We start from the raw sequence: 22,667 nt of genomic DNA on the forward strand, positions 1-22,667 counted from the left end.
CTGTGTTTTCTAAAGATGCATTATCTTTTGTGCCCTTTTAAAAATCTTTAAGCCTATGTAATTTGGCATGTTGGGCACTGAGTCAGGTGCATGTTTGTTAGCCTTCAAAAAAGTGCTGTGCAAGAGTACAAATATTTTGCTGCTAATCTTCACAGCAATATAATGTTCTAATTCTGATGTTTATTCCCCAAGTACAGCTACAGATGGTTGTCTGAAGGCCTAGATTGCATCTTGATCTGTTTATTTGAAATCTTTATTTCTGTATCACTGCACAAAAATATGTTAAGGTCATATGCAAAGAAACATACATTAGGAATGTCACAAAACGCATTTAGTCATTGGGTTTGTTTCTCTGAGTAGAACAGCAGCTCACCTGTCTTTCTTGTTCAGCCATTTCTGATTTTGCAGGTTGTATCACAGAGATTACAAACAGTTCAGTTCAGAGGTAATCTCAGTAATTTGGCTTTTTAAAATGCCTGTTAGTAAACTCTTTAAAAGAGAACCGCTGTAGTTAGCAAGTATCAGCAGTGTTTTTAAGATTTTTTTTTTTTTTTTTAATATAGTAAAATAGCCTTAAAATCCAACCAGATCTAGTACGGGTTTTCTTTCTTCTTTTTCAGGATGTGATTGATTTCCCACTTAGTATTCCTTTCTTACATCTCAAAACATATAAGTTGCTTGCTGGGTGCTTTTATACTTGAACTGTTCTTTCCAGGATATTTATGGACTTGAGGTTCAAGACTCTGTTGAATAAAGAGAAAATGAAAAATGCTGGGTTTTTTTTCTTCATAGGTAGAATGAAATTAATGCCATCAAAGATAGTCTTGTAGGACATAAACTAATTTGGTAGTACGTAAACTCAAAGCATAAGTAATGGCAATTTTTGCCTCTGACTTTTTTCTAAGCATTGTCAAACTACTTAAAGCAGAAAAATGTTCTGAGTTTTCTAGAGGTGACAGACTAGTAAGTCAATTGTACATATTTTTAACTTGATGGTTCTTCAATGAAATAAGAATCTACTACTCTTCTTTTTTTTAAACTTCAGGTTCTGGATGAGATTTCTGAACATGGCATTAGGATTTATCAGCTCCCCGATGCAGATTCTGATGAAGATGAGGAGTTTAAAGAACAAACCAGAGTTTTAAAGGCAAGTTTCACTCCTAATTTATTATTTTGTTGCAGTAGTACTTCAAGCTTACAGTATGCTTAAAGGTACTTTATTCCTTTATAATATGTTGAAAATTCAAGTTTTCTTTGGATGTTTACTCTGAATTATAATCCTTTTTATTCCAGTCTCTGCTTCATCAGAATTCCAAATGTAGTGTTGTGACTTTCTTTTTTCTCTTTAAGCAGCTCTTCACCAAGAACTGTGATTTGCAGTCTGTTCTCTGTCTCAAACCTTTCAACGCGCATGTAAAGAGAGAGAATGTGTGTGTGTTGTGGTTACTAAACTAACTAACAACTTTCCTCTTGTTAGAGCAGATAATAAAGGTTTTACTGAAGTAGTTTCCTCTTTGTGCTGTCATGCTTGCAAAGGTGCTTGAAGAATGTAGCTGAAATTCTCTCTAGCTACTTTAATCTGTATCTGAAGTATGTTTCTGTTGGCTGTTTTCCATGTATGATGTTATGTCAGATGACACATTATGCCCAAACTGTACTTCAACAACAGTCAAGTGTTCCTAAAGCAAAGCGTCATTTCCTTTTATGCCTCTGTTAAGACAAACTGATCCTAACAAAACCACAGGTGTTAATAATGAGAGGTTGCATTGCCTAGGATAGGATTTGTTGGTTTTCTGATGTGGAAAGATTTTGGTAGAGTGCATTTGTCAACATTTCTTTTCCCCCTCTCCTGTCTCTTACTTAAGTCTTTGTGCTTTCTTTAAAAGAACCACCCCCTCCCCCCCAAGTAACCAGTCAAAAATTAAAACAGTAACTTGTTTTGCTGTATCTCAACTAGGCTAGCATTCCCTTTGCTGTTATTGGATCCAATCAACTTATTGAGGTGAAAGGGAAAAAAATCAGAGGCCGTCTGTATCCCTGGGGAGTTGTTGAAGTTGAAAATCCAGAACACAATGATTTCCTTAAACTGCGCACAATGCTGGTGTGAGTAATGGTAAAATTATCCCATCTCCTGTGGTGACATAACTGTTACAATGACTAGAGAGTTACAAAAGCATGAACTCCTTAATTCAAAACTACCACTGATGGCAGTGTTAGAGTGCCTTTTTACTGTGTGCCCATGGCCCTCAGCTTGTTTTGCTGCTGTAATCCTCTGATCTCTGACTTCAGAAAATATCTTCTGTATTTTACATTGCAGTTATATGTGACAGTTTTATGCCTTATGTGAACTGATTTGATGGCTTTACATATAAATTGAAGTTTCCTTATAGTGCAGTGGGTGGGGCAGAGAGGCTTTTAAAATATTACTCAAAGTGATTGATTAAACTGTGAAGAGTATTCTAAAGGGAAATCCTATGTTAAATATGATACCCCGTCCCTTTATGATTTTAGTTTATACAGATATTCTGCCTGTGTAGATGGTTTTAAAGTGATTTTTTTTTTAAATGACATCTTGCTATTGTTGGAATTCTGTTGTGTATTTCTGATTTCGATTTCCACTGGGCAGGGATTGCCCTCTGCTGGTCATTGGCAGCAAGCATTTTCCTTTTTTTTTTTTTTTTTTTTTTTTTTGGCAATTGAAAATTGTTAGGCAATGCTAGCTGTTATGTAAGCCAAGGACCTCCACCTAGTTCTCAGTTACAAATTATACTTTATAGCACTTATGAGTCAAAAAAATGCTTTAGGAACTAAAGTATCTTTCTGAATAACTGTCTTTGTAATGTTAAGAACCTTGCAAAGACTGGGATAAACAACTCCTATAAAGTAATTAGTGAACAAGAGGAGCACAGCATACTTTGCGTCTTTGAGGAATATTGGTGGGAGGGCACTTATGTTTATTGGTCTTTAATTCATACTTACAAAGCTAGCCAGAACACTGCTTTCGGCAGGCTTGGTCAGTAAGGATTGTTTTTCCAGTAAATACATCCATTATATAAAACAGAAATAGAAGATAAAAGGATGGGTTTTTTCCCTTTGACGAGAAGGACAAAGTATTCAATAGCCCTTTGCATGTTCTAGAACGCACATGCAGGACCTGCAGGAGGTCACCCAAGATTTGCACTACGAGAACTTCCGTTCGGAGAGGCTAAAACGAACTGGCAAGTAAGTGTGCCTGCCTTGGGGTTCTGCTGCTTGTGAGTCTCATCTTTTTCCACTGTGACATTGGACTTGTTCTTCCTCCTAACTAATCCCTCCTGTAACTAACTATTTCTCATGAGATTTCAATCTATGGAGTTACTGAAACTTGTATGAAATGCTTTTCTTGAAGAGGAGCAATATGTAGCAAAGTGCCGTGCTTACAAACAGCTGTTCTTGGTTTTGTATCCCTTCGCTTTTCTCTATGCTTTTCATTGGAATGTGCCTAAAGAAGTAGTGGATTGCCAGCAAGATAGGTGTTTTTTTTAAATGATGTCTAAGCAGAAAAAACCCCCCCTACTCTGGGTACATTCAAACAGGCTCCAGCCTATCTAATTAGGTAGGATGTTGCTTCTCCAGTTATTCCTGGACTACCATGGTGGCTGTTCTCTTGCTCCTTCATATATAGCTAGAGAAAGAAGTTTAGACCCAACGGTGGTCTTCTGGTGATGTGTGTGGGTTTTGTGCTGTGTGGTTCATTTTTTTGTTTGTGTTTTTTCTTGTTAAGGTTTCTGTCCTTGGCAACTTAATGCAAAAAAAATCCGCATTTACCTGTGCTGCATCATTTTGATAGCAACTTATTCTTGTTCCTGCTTTAATATTCAGCCAAGCATTTTGATCTTACAGAAGAAAGGAAATAGCCTACACAGCTTTTTTAATGGTTGATTTTTGTATCATGTATAGATAGTGGAGGGGATCTCTTGGTTAGAGTAAATGGCAAAAAATCCCCATAGCAGCGAAGAAAGTGAATTTTGAGAAACGGAGGCTGAATAACAGGAGTCTATGAGGTAAAGATGGCATCTTACAAAAGGGAAGCATGGGTTTAAGAATGTCCTAATTTCCCCTGTGTGGAAGCATGTAAACTTTTTTGTTGTTATATTAGCTGAAATAAGAGCCTTGAATCTGTTCTTGGAGATTTTTACTTCTGTATCTTATACCATCAGTGCATTCTTTTGTTCAATAGGCCTGTTGAAGAAGAAGTGGTAGACAAGGATAGAATCCTTCAGCAGAAAGAGGCTGAGGTAAGAGGCAGCTTCTAAAACTGTTTTTCTTTAATATAACATGCTATGTTCCAATTTCAGTATTGTACATCAATGACTGCCTATGGAGTGCAAGATTTGAGTTGCAAAAAGTGACAGACCTAATTTGAGCATACAAGTTGCCCAAAGAAGGTATTTTGTTTATAGTCGGTTGCATACTGTGGATGGTAGGTAGTATGTGGACTCCTGGTTGTGAGAAGGGTATTTATCGCTTTCAGTTTGTATGCAAATTTTCCATAAGGTTTGTTGCTATTTTTCAAGTCTTGAAATCAATTTGTTTGTTAGCTACATAGGCTGCTTTAAACACAATATGTTGGGGTAGACAGATAGCCTAATGTAATGTGCATGGCTTACTGCAAGTATGTTACCAGTAAATTTCTTTTATGTCTTGTGGCTATGGAGTAGAAAAAGGTTGTTAAGTCTTAAAAATCCCATGATATAATTAATGTGGATGTTTTTTCATCTTAATCTTGAGTTGCAGCAAAACTCATAATATTTCTGTTGTACTGGTCAACTTACGGATTTGATGTTTTCAATCTCTGATTTCTTACTCTGGTTTCAAGTTACTACTAGGCTTTTCAACTTAACATTTTTATGCTAAAGTTCTAAAGATTCAGAGATTTTTAGCCTGGTATTTCAATTCTAGTAGTACACTACCAATGCTTATGACTGCTTGCATATAGGACTTGCTGCCAATTGGAAGATGGTGTTTTTGTCCATAAATAGAGTAAGGGTATGATTTAAAAGATCAATGCATATATGCAGTGATTTGGAGTAAGAAATAAAAAACTACAGGCAGTTTTATGTGTTTCTGAGGTGAAAGATTCAGAGTCCCATACATGGAAATTTTGGAAATATAGTTACTTTGGTCTGTGCATTTCCTTTTTCTTTTATAGCATCGATATTTAAAAATACCTGACCCTGGCATGTTGACATAAATAGCAACAAATTTTCCTAAAAGGAAATGTAGCAGCAGCTGATTATCACCATAACTAGTAGCTAATAATAGGAATTACTGGAGATTAAATGAGCTGCATCTTTATCACTGTATAACTTCATTTCAGCAACATAAGCACACTTGATGGCCATGCACTTATGAGAATAGAACTTCTGCAAGTATTCTGTACACAAATTAACTGCCTCCCATTTACTGATGTGTATGTGAAACAACAGTAGACAATCAGCTGATAGCCAGGGATAATAGATGCTTTGAAAATGTCAAGAGCATTGTTTGGAAATGTTTTGTGGGTTTTTTTTCTTTTTCTTTCTTAATGCTTCCAGAATTCAGGCAGTAGACTTAGAGGATTTGTCATAAGTGTTTCTCATGTTATTTGAACTACACGAATTGTACATGCCTACTATTTAAGAAGAAACTTCGGTATCCTCGTAGAACTATTTGTCTTAAGGCTTACATCTGAAAAAATTATTCTATAACTTTTTCCCCTGGAAACTGTTGATATGGCAGGCACATTATTATATACTGGTCTATTCTGACCACTCTCTGAATGTATATATAGCATTTTTTATATTTTTTTATATATATATATATATGTGCATGTAATATATTTTTTGGTATATATAATATGACTGAAGGGATGAAGTCTTGAGTTTCTTGGAGGACAATCTCTGAAAGTTTCCTCTGGGACTAATCATCTCTGAATAACTGCTGCTGAAGTTGCAGAGGATTAGGTTAGAACTTGAAAAAACAAATAGATGTTTTTAACTTCTGCATTCTATTGTCCCAAAGAGATCAAGAGGCTTTGCTGAATCTTCTGTAGATAAGCCAGTATGAAATCCCTTCATCTCCATATCATTCCAAAAGTTCAGACTGGGAAAAGTCTGGGGAGGAAAGAGGCACAGAGGAAATGGGCTTGCATTCCATGGCCTTTGCAGAGAAAACAAATACCCATTTCCCCTCCTGTTTTGGATTCCCATCAGTAACGGTGCTTGAAGTTCTATTTACAGTTTTGTAAGGTTTATATAACCTTGGAAGGAATGAATGCTTGGGCTAGTGCCAGGATCATCTTTATCAAGGCATCACTTTTGCTAAATGATCTTTTATTATGCCAAAAGATATGGTCCCCAGTTCAGCAATTCAGAATTGCTAATCTGTCATTTTGGATTTATTGCTCCATCTGGCTGTGCTTTTTGCGCATTTCCAAGTGATGACCTGTTTTTCTAAGCTGGGCATGAAAATAAGAATAAGGGTGTCAATGTTCCTTACAGTAAATATGCTGCAGTTCAGATTATTTTGTAGTGTAAATGGGCACAAACTTAAAGTTTGTGGTGTTGTACCATATTCTTCCTGCTCTGAAAATATCTCATAATAAAAACCTTTCAAAGTTTTGAGAGGCAATACTTCCAGAAAAGTGTTAAGGACATGATTACATGAAATGGCAAGGAACAAACTTCCTCTGATTTTTTTACTTTTTTTTCCCCAGCAAGCTACCCTGAGGCTTTGGGCAAATCCCTTTGCTCCACTGTCTTCAGTGGAGTTGGTCAACAGTTGGCTGAATATAGTAGAATTAATCACAACGTTGAAATTATTTTTTTCTCTGTCCTTTCTGAACTTTCTGAATGTGTTTAACGCTTTATCAGATGAGATGAAGAACCCTGGCTTAGTATGGAAGTCAGTGTGGGCACAGCCCGCAGTGGCAGGGCTGCCAGGCTGGGGTCTCGCAGCAGCCCTGCGGGTAGGTGAGGATGCGATGAACACATGCAAGTAACTGCCTGGTATTGCAGATATTTGTGTGTTTTCTTGAAAGGTAAGGTGAAGACTTATGTGGAGAGACAGCATGACTGCTGATGAAGGCCTGCAGACCTGAGGGAAATAAAAACAGCTCTAAGGTTTAATTTGTGTTGTGGAATGCTATTGCCTAGTGCAGGGGGAAGGAGGCATGGTTTCTGCAGAATGCTTCAGCCTTCCTCTGTGAAGTGACGCAGTCTTAGCCCTGGGAGAATATAATAAGAAGAAAACCCTTAGTAAGCAATTAGCAATGGGAATCCCTTGGGAGCTGGAATGAAGAACAACTTTTTTTTTCTTGTCCTTTTGAGTTGTTCTTTAAAGGGACAATGCTTGCAGCCCATGTAGTGTGATGACTGTGGCCATAGTGACTTCTGCTGTTCATGTCAGTGTGTCCTATGAACAGCATCGATGGTAGCCCCTTTTCCAATATAGTAACTTTGTCAGGAGTATTTTTCTTGTCTTCAGTTAACATGATGAGTTGTACTCCTTGGTATTGGAAGTATTTTTAACCAACAGCAACTGTCATGGGAACATGACAGTTCTGGTGTAGTAGAAAATCCACTGTCTACATGTAAAGGCATGGGCAGAAATAATTATACTTGGTGTGGGGAGGGGAAGCGTGTCAATGGGAAGTAGATATTGTTCGTTTTTGAACATTTCTTTTCCTGTGATACCTGTAGGGTTGTCACCGAAAAGCCACTGACCTTGTTCCGACAGGAGTAGTACTTGTTGATATTCTGGACAAAACATACTACAGATGATGAAATCTTGTAGGTAAAGCAAAACTGTATATCTGTGGTTTCTGTTAATGACATGGAAGCCATCAGGAAGCTTTATGGTTCACTTCTAATTCTGTAACCTTAACTCTCATTTTAAATACTGGTTTCTTTTCTGTGTTGCTACAGTAGTTACGTGTAGTCACTACCCAGTAGTTACATGATAGTTTGAAGTAAATTTTAGTCCTGACATAAGTAAACTAAGTGGAGTTTGTACCAAGGAGAAGTTTACTCTTGATTTTTGGTATCTGGGAATTCACAGGAATTGTTTGTTTCAACAGATTTCCAAACATTGTTTCCTACCTTCCTTTTCATGATGTGCATTGACCCTGTGCTATCATGTTGTAGTGTCCTTTAAGGGATGAATGCAAGTTCCCTGCAGAATATATTTAAAGCTGCTTTTACAAGTGAGAGGGTTTATTGCTGAGCAAGATCAAAGTGTATGCTGCTGATGCTTGCAATCCCCAACAGCGAAGGGAACACAGATGTTGACGTGACATGAATTTTTCAGTCTTTTGTGTCATATTTTACATTCACCTTTATTAAGAGGAAAGATTGTTTCTGTCTATGCAGTAAGTCTAGTAAGGTGAAGACACACGAGTTGTTTTTAGCTTGTATTGTAATGTGTAGGAGTGGTTCTTATGTCCTGTTCTCTACTTGAAGAGGAATTGTGGAAGAGACTGACTTGGCTACCACTTGAGTACAATACAGCTTGATTCTTCTCTTTTTTAGTTTTAATTTTACACTCCAGCTGACAGGATTAATGCTGTGCAAACGATTTTCTCTACAAGATATTTGTGTGCATTCTCCCTAATTTCAGTTACTACCTCTAACTTTAGCCCTGTAGATATGCAGCCAGGTTTTAGTGTGTGGTATCTATCATTACTCATAGGTTATCTGCTAAGAATACTGTTACTAAACTGATAGTTGTGAGTTGCTTAAAGCTCTTGAGAAGCCACAGTTTTACAGCAGAAAGCAACCATTCTGGATCGTTTGCATATCAAATGCTCAACAAAACCAAAATGCTGATGCAGCCTAGGATGTAGTGGGAAAGATCAGTGTGCTTGAGTACCTTTTTACTTTTATTTTCTTGCTGACTTTGTAAAAAGGAAACTTCAATGATGACTTACCTGCTAATGGCCATAGGAGACAACAAGGTGCCTAGTTTCTTTAACAGGCTTTGTGCCCGAAAGTTTTTCTACTGAATTATGCTAAAATAGCTTCAGAAACTTGCCATTATTTAGCTAACGGGTGAGACTAACACTCCACCAGTAGATCTCAAAAACACCACATGAAAATGGAAAAAGAAAATCTTCCTACAATCTTAATGTTAGAGCAGAGTAGATCTCCTACTGCTTTTGTCCTACCGTACATTTGAGTCATATGCAGCATCTGATTTTTTTTCATGGTATGGGCATATTTTTATCAATTAAGGTTAAAAAAATGCGAGATGCTGTATTTAAGTCTTAAAATATCATGTTGGCTACTAGCAGAATGCTGCATTTGAGCAATCACCCTAATACATGTGCAGCAATATCTTCCCCTGTGATTACTGAATGGTTTCTATTTTGAGAATGTTTCATGGCTCAGCTTGAAGTGCTCTTGGGAAAGCTCAAGCAGGCGAGCTTCCAAAAAGCTAGTTTTATTCTGATGGTAAATCTGTGGAGAGGCAGTTGAAAAGACCCAGGTGTCTTACATTTTAAGAAATAGATCTTTGAAACTTTTCTCTTTTCTTGGACCATGGAATCAATGCAACTCTCACTTCTGAGACGTTCTGCTTTTTTTTTTTCCTCCTTCTGCAGCATTATGCCATCTTTTTGATCAGAAACCTTTTGTTTTAAGTGTTTGGCAGAAAGATGTAGTTGGGTATATAATAGTCATTACAGACTTAGCTGTATCTCTCACTGTTCCTGTGGGAATCCCCTTTTGTTAGAGTATGTCTGTGCTGCAGTCACAGGAACCTGAATTAGCCTCTACTGAACGCTGTGGTGCTGCAGCAATAGGATAAGTACCAGTATATAAGCCAGCTTGTTTTAGGCAAGCTCTGTTATCTCTGGCTATGCCGCAATCTCTGTGCTTCAGTTTCTTACTCTTTCCAAAGTCTGTATCTGAGGCTGGGTAAGAAAAAGTGATACAGGCTGCTGCAGTTCATTTTTCCCTTTAAAAACAAAGCAAAACAAAAAAGCCTCCAAAACCCTCAACAAAACAGCTCAACACCATATACATGTAGTCAACATTTATCATTTTGTATTGAATCTGATAGAGTAACTAGTATCACAATAGCTAATGTGGCTGACTGGATAAAAATACAGTATAATTGTTTAAACATAGCAGTGCTGTTTGAGTTGAAGAGTCACTCCCTCAATAAATGAAAGCAATTCTCTAACTACTTTTTCCTAATGGGGATGAAAGCTGGATATATTAAAACCTACACAATTATTCTTAGAATAATGACAACTTGCTATACAAGCCTCAGATTACTATATGATCTCCAGTTTGAGATGGACATGTATTTTATACAAAGTGCATGGAAATTGCAGCCTATTTCTTTCCCAGTTTTTAAGATAGGGCACCTGCAATTGTGTATATGGAGCTTCCCCACCTGCATCTGGAAGGAAATACATAGTCATTTGTACACCAAATTAGAGGTATTTGGATATACATTTTGTAAGTCTGTATTAGTGTTTCTTATTCTTTCTTAGGAACATTTACTTAACATTATTTTTTGGAGGGGGAAAAAAAGGCATTGTATATTACTGTCCTTTTATGAGATGGAAATTAACTTTTAAGTGACATAAGAAAATGCCTCTAAGAAAAGGTCATTGTTTAGATATAAAAATGTTGGTGCTTAATATGCTTAGTCTGTGTTTCCAGATTTTGTAAACATCTTTCTATTTTGCTTTTGAATTAGTTTTAAAATTCTGTATGCACATTTGGCTGTTAACTCTGCAAATTTTTAGCAACAGTATCTGGTTAGCCACAAGATGAGTATTCGTACATAATATTATGCTTTGAGCACTTGTATCGGAACAAAGCTGCTTCAGCTCACTCAAGCAGTGTAGCTCTGTACACACATAAAGGGCATGTTTTCTTTATTGTAAATTAAATGCTAACTCACAGGTCTGCAAGCTTCAAAAGGTTTTGATGTTATTGCTTAATTTTCATTACAATTATTCTTACAAATCTTTTGTGAAAGTTAGATGTAAGGCATTAAAGAATCTGAGATGGGAAAACCAAAGTATTCAATCATGTGAATTAATCTAACATTTCCAGCTTATAAAGAGGAAAATTGGATCTGCATTCTACCATGGGAGAAAAAGATTTAAAGTTTCCTGGACTTTGGATTCCTCATGAAATTGTTTTCAACATGTAGGTGTGGGGTTTTTTTTCCTACAGCTGCGCCGCATGCAGGAGATGATTGCACAAATGCAAGCCCAAATGAGGATGAAGCCTGGTGATGATTAAGATGCTTAACATCAGGTAAGACTTTTCTGACTTGTTTACTCCTTTTACATAAAATTTTCGCAATTGTTATTGTTAATGTTACTTTTACAGTACTTAAGAAAAAATTGAGTGATGTTCTGGGTAGACTAGAAAAAAGATCTGTGCGGGTGTTACCTTTCCAGCTGTTTTTAACACTTGTAAATGCTTATCTTCAGTGCCTTATTTTTTGGATCATCCGCATTTGTTTCTGTTAGCAAAAGCTGCTCAGAAAATTAATTTGATTATATATAAACAAAATTCAAGGTGTTTTGGGGTGTGTAGGCAGCTGAATTTATAGCAGTTTTTTCGAAGAACAAAAAAAATTTTAGACAAACTGGTTATGTGTGCTGAATACAGACTCCCTTGATGTCATATATGATATATAAGGTGGGATCAAAGTGAGTGAAGGAAAAAAAATTCTCATAGTAAATACTCATGCTTTCTTCAGAATGCAGCTCATCTGCCATAATTTTTCTTCTAAATACAAGAATAAAAAATAGAAGGTTATGAGAAGTCTTGTTGCTTAATACTTCAATTTAATACTCTAGTTGTGATTGCTGGTCTTCTGGAATGTAAAGCTTGAATAAAATGGATTATATTATCCCTTATGACCTTGTGGCAGCTGCCAACATTCCAAGCCTAAAATAAGGAGATTTTTTGTTGCCTTTATTTGAACCTTCAGTCTTCCTGTTTATATCAATTAAAAAAAAGTATCCTAAGGAATAAACTTATTCACTGGATTCCTATATAAGCAGATGTTGATGGGTTTACTGGTCTATGCAGTGTGACCTTTCTTTGAGTGAAGTAGGTAAGGGGGAAAAAAAGTAATTCAAACTCAGGTTTCTTACCATCACAGTTCCAAATCTTGCAGATAGAGGAGTCTTCACATCACATCTTCCAACTTCTATACTGAGATACATTTTCCCAGAGTTGGAAATCTAAACACTGAGGATAATTTTGTGGCTGACCATGCAGTGTATGCGATAGCAGTGTCTGACGTAAAACTCTCACTTCCCCAGACAGGAGTTGGTAATTATGCAGCCTGTTAAATATTTTAGTATGAACTGAAGGTCCCAAGTTTTTATGGTGACTTTGTTATCATAGGCCAAACTCTGACTGCTTCTGAAAATGTCTGTCTGATGCAGGAAACCTTATGCAGTGTAAATTATTATTACTGTTTTTTTGCAAAGGAGCTCAATTCTTTCTGTGACTTACAAATCACATTTAATCACATGGAATCCTTTAAACTGATACTCAGTAAGGAAAAAAAAACCACCTTAAATCTAACAGGATCGTCCGTAGTTGTTGGTTGCAGAGCACAGTGTGGCGAATGATACAAATATATTCAGAGCTCTTTCTTCAGTTCCTAGATACTGGATTTGCTGTGAAATCGGTATCTGAGGGCTAATAGGGTGCCGTATTCCCACTAACAGTTAGCCATTAATGGCACCAGAATTCCCTGTGTTTCACAGCTGCTGGCAATACTGGATATGGCATTTATAAAAACAAATTGGGGCATGGTTTGTCCTGGACTGAATTTGCAGCCATGGATACATAAGTAAACAGAGTTCTGAGCATGCTCATGTGCGTCCAAGTTAGATGTTATTTTGTAGACGTTTTACATTGCTAATCGGGACTACATCTTGGACCACTAAATGTGTTAAGCAGGAGAGCTTTGCAAATTTAACTAGTGTCCACATGATCTTGTTGTGATTTAGTTTGAACAAAATCTTAAGAAAGTTAGTCTGAAATATTGAATGTGAACAAATTTGAGAAGGATTTGAATGATATTTTCACGTGTGGAGGTCCTGCTGTTTCTCTGAAATCTGCTAAACTATGTTTCTGCAGTTACTGTGGAAATCATATTGTTTGACAGATTGCTTTCAGGAAACAATTTTAAACTTCTCTTGTTACTCTTGAGATACTGATTGGTAGACTTTTAGTGTAATTTGTTGGCTAATATGCATAGTCAGAACTGCAGTTGTAGTCCTGCTAAACCAGAGTGTTGCTGTGTGATCCTGTCAGTATGTGAAGTAAATCCTCACCTAGAACTTAACCTTAGGGAAGTTTCTCTCACACATGCTAACTTTACAGTTTAGGAGGAATGATGATTTCAACTTCCAGCATTCCCAACAGATGTATTTACTGTATTTTATTGAATTCACTATATCCAGAGAAACCAGGAAACTTGTAATTAACACAGTAGTTAACAGAACCAAACTGCTGACAAATTTAAATATACTTGATATCAATCTTTTGTTCTATCACAGCTTATCCTGAGCATCTCTCAGGTTCTAGTTCTATAAGAACTTTAAAGGATCAGCTCTGCTACTGAAAGCACAGTCTCTCTTCCAATTGCTCTTTTGCACCCTTATCTTTGTGCTGAGAAAAATATGTAACTTTATAGACTATGTAAAAATCAATGTTTCACTCTTTATTTTGAATAAATGCATATTTATTGGGTTTTTTTCTTCAAAAGTCCCTTAAAAATATTTTCCACTTCATAAAGCACAGATATAAAGATGTTTTCAGATATTTTGGGAAACGAGAAGTATGGGGTAAATATCTTCATAGATAAGAGCTGGAGAGTAAACAGTAGGCTAATGAAATGTGATAATATTAAAATATGTGAAATACCCACTTCTAGTTTCAGATGTATTTTGGGGTGGGGAGAAGATTGCTGAATGCTTTGGGGCTTTCTGGAAAGAGTCTGGCATTGCATAATGATTAAGAAGTGATAAACTCAAATCCTCGCCAAAAAGGCTGACAAGTCTGTATTATAAAGTGTTACACAGATGGGATGACTGGAAGGTCTGGTTTGCCTGATCCCTTTTGAATAGGGGCATCTTTAAAGGTTTTATGGAAAGAGCAAAGGGAAAATTTACTTCAAGCAGTTTCCTTTACTTTCAAGGCTAGAGTAAAAGAAGCATAAGGGGAGTGACAAAGGCAAAGACTGCACGCAAGGAATATGTTCGAAGTTTCCAAAGAGGATGGACAGATTTCTTGCTCTGGAGAAGTAGAAATCAGGAGGAGAATGAAGAGCAGCACTGGTGAGGACTGGATTAAAAGTAGGAAAGGAAGATAATTTTGGAAACAGTAGTGAGCAGTGTGCCAACTGCAGTTTTTGACAAAAGCCTGTCAGTACAGGCTTACTCTATGTGATGGTGGTGATTTAGAGCTTTTGAGAGCAGCCCTAACACAGGTGTGTTGACCTGTGCTTTTGCCTGTTTCCTCTAAACATTTCATAGCCTCGGTGTACAAACTGCACTTGGAGGTGTTTGTAGCAGTCCATGTGAAACATGGTAAAGACTTCAAGACAAGCTTGATTTTTCAGATTTTTTGCTTCTAAAATGCAAGACACTGGTATAAAGCATAGTGTTTCTTATATTTGACAGTTGAAATGAGGGATTGGAGAGGAAGGAGATGGAAGGGTAGAATAAGTTACCAAAAACTAAAACTGATTTAGTTTTATTTGGATACTCCAATACGAAATGCTTTTGAAATAAGCGTGCAGTAATTCCAACAGCATATTTAATAGTTTCGCAACTTGTCATCTCAGATGAGCAACTATTACAAAAAGCTGGAATTATTTTTTTAAATTAAATGGTTATTGATGGGCGTTTCTTCTCTTTCCTTCTCTGTTTCTGAAAGTGTAGCTCTTTGCAATCTGTTTTCCTCTTGTTATTCTTACAAATCTGGATTGTCTGTCTTCCACTCAGCTTCAAGATCATACTGGGACAAACCAGTAACAGAAGCCAGGCTATGGAAAACAAATATAGCCATCTGGAAATGTAGTTATGGTTAGGGAAGCGTATTCAGAAAAAACCCAAGCATCTTGCTCTTCAAATAACTGTAGGATGTTGAAAATTCTTTTAGTATAGCTTATGATTTCCACAAGTATTTTAAAGCTTCCTGAGCTCACTAACACTGTTCCATTTTTTTTTTTTTAAGAATGGTACTAAAGGAACCAAACAGCTAGTTCTTTCTACCAATGAATTGACATCATTTAACAGAACAACACAAAGCGTTGTCATAGCAACCAGCCTTCTAAAATGATGCTGCTGAATGCTGAATTGATCTGATGAGAAGTGTCATTTGAGGAAGTAAGGATCATGTTGTAGTTTTTGGCAGCTGAAATTGAGGGCCTAGAGAACGTGAAGCTTGGGCAAATTTGTAGCATTTAGAACAACTGCCTGGTCACTGCCAGTGGATGTTTCTTGGGCTAGAAACTAGACTAGAAGAGCACCATCATTCTCAAGCTCTTTTCAGCTCTTCTAACTGGAGTTGTTCAGCAAACCCTGTGTTGATGGGCTAGCACAAGTTTTTGTTTCCCTTGGAAAGTAGACTTCTGATAGAAATTGTCATTTTTTCCTCTGCTACTGTACAACCGCGGTGCTGGCCTTGTGTGGCTCCATAGGACCTTGAAGGTAACTTGTATAGAGAGATCTTAGCAGGGTCATGAAGAGCCACCTTGTAGCTGGTGCCCACCTGCCCTAGGGTATGATGTGCAGAGCACCAAATGACAGTCATGTTACAGCTTTCAATCCTTGATGTATAGAACAATAATGCTTTCATTTGGGTTTGTTCATCTGAAAATAATGTCTTACATCTCCTTGTTAGTCCATACTGCTCGCAGTTGGTGAAAGTCATGTTCCTTGATTGTAAGTAGAACATAATAAAAGTCAATGTTGTACTTGGATTGTGACCTTGGCTGTTCCACAGCATCTCTGTCTGTGGCGTTTGACAGAAAATAAGTTGTGCGACTCTTCCCAATAGCAAAAAAAGTAGCACTTTTTAATATTGTAGTCTTCAAAACATTGTACAGAAAAAATATGTATCATTAATATGATCAGATGTAAGTCTGAAATACTAGTCAAGCCTGTAAACCTCCTGTACCTAAATATTGTCTGTCTTCTGGCTCTTAAAGAATCTTGCTTGGATTTTTATTTGTCTACATTTTCTGTATGCAAAATTTCCAGCAGTTTGTCAGGACCTATTTCTGTAAGGAAAATTCCCTCCTAGAAATAGCAGTGTATCACTTCTAACAGTGTAGGATTTATACATCTTGAAAAGCACATTCCCATTGAGACTAATTTCCAGAACTGCTTTATAGAGGAGAGAGAAATAGTCTCCCTGCCTCCCAAAAACCAAAACACTCTCTACTTTGCAGACTTAAAAGCGTTCCAAGGAATGACACAATATTTGCAAAACATAAAATGAAAAAAAAGAAACACCCAATAGCAAGTTTTTCTGATATTTTCACATAATTGCCCAAACTGTATCTCAACAAATTTTGTCAGTAAATGGATTAATGCAAATGGGTTCAGTTTTTGCCAAGTGATCCCAGAGAGTATAAAATAGAATATAGATTTCTGAAGGAGTTGCTACAGAAATCTTGTTTTGTGGGGAGATGTCAGGGGTGAGTGGAAATGTATTTATTTGCTTTTCAGTAATGTGTAGATGCCTTAGGAAAGATCAAGTCCACAGTGCAGTGGCTACAGTGGCATTCTCAATTCTTGTGAATACATGCAGTGACACCTTGCACTCTGCCTCCAAGCGGCTTGATTACCAAGGAATGACACAACTGACATATTCCACTTTTTCCTGTATCTCAGTAACAGACTGCTGCATCCAGTACAGCTGTTGGATGCACATGGGATGCAGGAGGTGAGGGGAGGTGCTTGCTGCCAGAATTTCTCGGGCATTAGCAGGCCTGAGGAGTGGAGTGCACAGACGTGCCAGGTCCGTGCCAAAGCCTGACAGGGTATCACAGGGGACCTGTAAATGGTTCAGGCCACCTTTTGCTAAGTAAATGTTTTCTGAGGAACGTTTCTTGTAGTTCTAGAGCTTGGAGCCTTGTATGTATCTGTGACTCAGTGGGTATTAACCCTATTAGCCTATTAAATTAGCTGATAAACATTGGAAAAGCAGTTCAAGGGCCAGTTTTGTAACTTAGCATATACTTGGCTGATGACATTTGCTATGGGGAAGTATAAAGTGTTGCTACAGACAACAGCAAAAGGAAAGGGAAGAAACTTGAAGCAGTGAGGTCAACAGAGGATGACTGAAATATCAGAAACCAAAAATATTAGGGGTGTGAGTGACAAAATGAGTCAAAACTAGCTAACAACAGGACATTGGTGTCATTCAGTACTCTTTCTATTTTGAAAGATGCCATTTCTCAAAGTTCTTGCTCGTGATTGGACACTCGTAGCTACAACATAAAATGGGTGCTATTTTGAAGAAAAAGGATTTAGGTCAGTGAGAAAATGTAACTGCTTATAAAACAAATTTCCCTCATTAGGAATTCAAAAGTGTACATGGAGAGATGTCAAGTTGCACTGCCATTGTAGTGGTGTTCTTGGAAGCAGCTGAGTGGGAGGCAAACCTATTCCTTTCCGAGGCTTTCAAAACCTTTACAAGTGTAGGATTCCGAGCTGTCTGACCATGTGCAGCAGGGTACAGGCGTATGTAGTGCTAGTCACACTGCTTACTGAGCAAATTTTTTTTAATGCATACTAGAGAAATATATCCTCTTTCTCAAATAATGGTATGAATTTATATTGCAGATGGGGGCATTTATTAAAGCTATGTATTGGTAAAAGGAGTCCCGGGGACTGTAAGGTTGGTCTAATAAAACTGGAGATCAAATTTGTAAAGAACAGCATCAACCTAATGTATCATAAAATACTGTCTCATAAGGAGATTAGGATGAAAGAACAGTGAAATGAATCCACACTGAAAATGCACAAACATACTGTGCCCAAGTATGTCATACGAGCCTATAAAATGTGGGTATTGTGTTGCTAATGCTGGTAACATCAGTGCACAACTGTGCTTATAACCTGAGCCTTCATGTTTATTGGAATTACAGTCTTTTTGTGAGTCTGAAACATCAGTTATTGTTTCCTCCTGAGGTATCTTCTGTAAGATTAGAGTTAGGCAGACAATGGCAGAAACTTAGTTTCTCTCTCATACTTGAAGTAGCAGTGTAGCGCAACAGGTTAATTTTGAATTTGAATATTGAATTTAGTTAGCAATGTATGGACTCTGGCTTTAAAGCTTCAGTGCTGGTTTGCTTGTTCTGGGAAGGTAAGGCCTGCTTAAAACGTTAAGTAATTGTGTATCAAACAGAATTCCCACTGTGAGAATGGCAAAGAGCAAAGGACCCTATTGTCAGCTTTCCTCTCTCCTTATCCCAACTGTAGTCAGCAAGTGTAGTCTGGATGAGTGTTACAGGTGAGTTGACACAACTGTGTTTTCTAGGGTATTTCTTTTTTCCATCCAGATGAACATTTAGATTAAGCTATTTTTTCCTGTTGGGAATGAGCAGTTTTGGGACTGGAGAATTCGAGGTGTCTCCTGACTTCCAAATCTAACATGGCTTCTTAAGCAGGGCCCAATTTTCAGGGAAAGCTGGAATTCTGCGTTCTTCGTAGCAGCCTTTTCAAATGGCAAATAGCTACAGAGACATCCAAAACTGCTAGTTATTTTGAAGTTATAGACTGGTATCCCTTCTTTCAGCCCTATGAATACTGCTGTATGAATGCTTGGAAAAATCTGTTTGCTTTCCTGTTTTACCTGAGCACCGTCATAAATGTGTTTGTGCATGACATCAAACTTGCTGCTTGCTTTAGATAAGTAGTTTTTGTTTTCCAGAAGCAATGCTTCACGTAACAGGCTGACTGAGGTTGGTTTCTTGTGTGCGTTATTGTTGACATGAGCTGTAGTGCAGTTTTCATATTCTTGCAGAGGGGCATATGGGTGCTTTAGAAAGTATGTAACGAAAAATAGGTTCTCATTTATGTGATCTTACTAGATGTTTGTGATAAATATTTGGGGCCAAACTGTGTCTGACTCAGCTGATCTAGTTTTAATGCAGGTCCCTGTGATGCAGTAACTGAAATGCCCTGTTGCCTGGATTGCGCTGCTTTGCTTGGAGGGGTTTTGCACTGCCCCAAATGCTCTGACAGTGCTGAGAGTTTGTCCTTTCTAATGCTCTTTGTTTTCCACTTCTGTTCGCAGCAGTATACAGATCTCTAAGTGGATGGGTGCTCTGTTTTCTTTGACCGAATGGTAACGTTCAAATACAAAAGCTGGATGCCGCAGATCAAGACCTGCGTTAAAACAAACACAAAGTCTGAAGATCGTGTTGTAAAACGGCTTGTTTTATATATTCAATGTTAATCAAGTTATATTGTATCTTTTTTGATTCTTTTGGTAACACTGTCTTCATACTTCTAAATGTGGTTTTATTATCCTTCCTATACCCTTTTTATACCAAAACTGATAGAATACACCATTTGGAGTAGTCATTGTGGTGGTTTAAGGAGTTAATTGTGTATCTGGTAGGTTATTCTGAACAGTGTTGTGATTAATACTAAAAGACTTTGTGGCCTGTTTACAGTAAACGTATGTGTGTTTGCACAGTATCGTAACTTTCACTTGCCATTTTAAGTCATTGTGTATCGCATCAGTTTTTCATAACTTTCTCTATGCTTTTGTTACTTTTGAAGCTTCGTCTCTGGTGATTTATATTTGTGTGATGTATGAGAAAATGTACAAAACACTTGATGATTCACCAGTGGTGCAAAGAAGCTGACTTTTCTAAATCATCGTGCCTTAACATACCATAAACACTACACATGCCAACAACTTCTGTGAATGCCTCTGAAGATTTGTCTTCAGGTCTCAAGTATCGATTACAAGAATTGCTGTCACAGGCATTTTTATCTGTCGGCTGAGCGATGGCATGTGCTGAACTTTTTATATACCATAACACTAATTTTCATTGAAGTTTTGTAATAAATTTTAGCAATTGGAAAATGTTGAATTTTGAAGTGGTTTTTGTTGTTTTTTGGATTTTGGCTTTTTCAAGCTAATCTATAAAATGTTGTAATGGCATCATGCACAGTGCATCATCAAAGGAATTGTGATATTTACCCTGGGGAATGAAGGCGTTTTCTAGAATGTGTCTCCATACAAACTGCTTTGATATCATTTCAAAACAACTCATAAGAGTGTTTTGACTGGAAGTGAAGTAGCAAGACTTTGCATCCACATTTTTTTCCTGAAGTTCATTAGGCACTTACTGACATCTTTTAGGTGGGTAAATACCTTGGAAAATCTTAGCTTATAAACCTTAGTTTATAAATTCATGAATGTTGCTGTTTCCTTTATGTCATTACTGAGCGTATAGCTCTCTTCTGCATGCTTTTGTAGATAAAGATAAGCGTAAATTATTTTGCAAATATGGGATTGAGACACTTTGTCTTCTGTACTAAATTGGGGTGTCTTTCATGTAATGATGAGCCCTAATTTTGCTGTCTAGCAATGAGTGTTTAATGAGGATAGGATTAAGAAACAATTTGCATCACAGGGATGCATGTGTTTGGAGGGTTGTGTTTGGAGTTGAACTGTATAAAATGGATATTACATTGTTATCTCAGTGGCTGCTATAATGAATTTGAAAGAAGAAATGGGAGGGAACAGTTTTGTGTTCATACAAAGTCTTTTCAGGTTTTATGAAGACTTGAATTGTAAGCATGTCTGTCAAGGGGGCCAAGGTGAAAGATTTAATGGTAAACATTTTCTCGTGAATTGTGTGCCATTGTGTGCACCTTTCTTGTTGTTTTTCTTCCAGGATTTTCCATTGTATTTTACAACCTTCTTAAAAATCATATGCTGTCCATTTGTGCTTGTGAAAGTCAGGACAGCCACACCACTCCTGAGAAAGCAAGACTTTCACTACATACTGGATTAGCTCTCTGAACAAAGGTAACATGAAAGGTTCATCTTTCAAAGCAAATTAGGACAATGGGGAAGCAGGCTTTCAAAAGCATCTAGTTTTTGATTTTATTAAAAATGGAGCTTCCCCCCTCCCTTTTCAAAGCAAAGCACTTAAAGTCACTGTCACAGTTCTCGTGCGTGAAGCCCAGTGAACAGACTTTCACTAGCGGATACTTATTATTGATCGATAGACTCTGCCTCCTTTTGCTTTGTGAATTCCAACTGGAATGTTTTCACTCAGAACCTGAGATCCACTTGAACAATAGTCCAAGAAGGGCTTGCAGTACTGCTCATAGCATACCTGAGTGCCTTCCTTTCAACGTAAGGAAATTTTTAATTTTTATGCCTTCTCCCATTTCTTTGATGTTGTCTGCTTACATCTGAAATTGATTTTGTTAATATTTCACAGTTTAATGGGGGAAACATATATTTGTTAAGCCAAGTCTTTGCTACTGTGAAGATCTCTGGGGAGCGGATTCTGACCAGAGCCTGATTTCTGACCTTGCATTGCCACTGCTGTCTCTGTTGGCAGTGCCATGGCCATGGAAGACAAATCCCTTTTTCTGAATTCTGCCCCAGCTGTCTCTGGGCTGACACTGTCCCAGTGCTGGAGAAAGTGCCCACATGTAACTATGTTAATGACTGTTCAAAGTGCAGCAGGATCAAGTAGCGAGTGCCTGTAGTCCTTTTGGTCTTCATTAGATGTAAAACACTGTAGCAGACGATAAAACAACTCATGAAAGGTTGATTGGCTTGTTGGTGCCTTTAATTGTGGTGTAAAGTCTGTAATGGTCAGTGGCACTCTAGCTGTTAACTCTCAGCATATTTGCTTGGTTTTTGTCTGGGTTTGTTTTTTTTTTTTGATGCGTTGAATCAATGGCTAAAAGTGAACTCATGATGAGTTAATGGGTTTTTTAAATATACATGCTTGGGATTGCCAAACTCTGGTCTTGGATGTGTCTCTTTTTGTTTTGACGTGAGGGATAATTTGAATGAGAAGGTAGAACAAAAGGCAAGATAAATGCTGTGATGACTACAAGGACATGAAAAGTTAGTACTGTGCCATCAGTGTCAGGTTTTTGTTCTGAAGTAGGGGAGTGTCCTTGTACTTCTGCAGCCATCACCATGCCAAGCTTATCCTGTCCTGTATTCAGGAGAGTTCTGAGTCTGATTATTCACATGTCCTTGAAACGTGGAAGATGTGACACTCTCTCTGGCTGTGGAAATTGGGGGAAGGAGCTGAGTGTCCTGAGGCTTTGCATCCCCCTCTCCTTGCTCCTTTACTGTTGAGTTGAAGTTTCTATGAGCTGTTCTTAAATCATGTGCTAGTGCTGCTTTTGGCGTGTTTAAAATTCATTCGAGCTCTCTGCTGCCTTTCCTTAAAAAGTTGTACTGACAGCTTTTACCTAAAATGACTTTCCGTATCACCTCTTTAAAGCGGTTTAATGGGAACAGAGCACACATGCCTACTTTGCGCAGTATGGGTACTGTATGATTCAGGCCTTCCCACTGTATTTTGAGATGCTAAATCTGGGAACGCATTTCCTATTTATTCCATTTGTGTTTAGTTTTGTTAGT

The 22,667-nt window shown here is 37.6% G+C and overlaps 1 protein-coding gene across 1 annotated transcript in view; it reads left to right on the top strand.

Annotated features, from left to right (window-relative positions):
* LOC104617926 (septin-2) overlaps positions 1 to 20,119 on the top strand; it is a 34,450-nt gene extending 14,331 nt beyond the window's left edge. The window contains exons 8-14 of the mRNA XM_010283368.1: positions 1,046 to 1,147; positions 1,958 to 2,103; positions 3,139 to 3,222; positions 4,220 to 4,277; positions 11,214 to 11,297; positions 15,409 to 15,414; positions 19,326 to 20,119. Of these exons, the coding sequence (XP_010281670.1) occupies positions 1,046 to 1,147; positions 1,958 to 2,103; positions 3,139 to 3,222; positions 4,220 to 4,277; positions 11,214 to 11,282 (459 nt within the window). The 3' untranslated portion in view covers positions 11,283 to 11,297; positions 15,409 to 15,414; positions 19,326 to 20,119. The remainder of the gene's footprint in view (positions 1 to 1,045; positions 1,148 to 1,957; positions 2,104 to 3,138; positions 3,223 to 4,219; positions 4,278 to 11,213; positions 11,298 to 15,408; positions 15,415 to 19,325) is intronic.
* The last annotated feature ends 2,548 nt before the right edge of the window (positions 20,120 to 22,667 follow it).

Source organism: Phaethon lepturus, unplaced genomic scaffold (assembly GCF_000687285.1).
Source record: "Phaethon lepturus isolate BGI_N335 unplaced genomic scaffold, ASM68728v1 scaffold25253, whole genome shotgun sequence".
Classification (NCBI taxonomy): Eukaryota; Metazoa; Chordata; class Aves; order Phaethontiformes; family Phaethontidae; genus Phaethon; species Phaethon lepturus.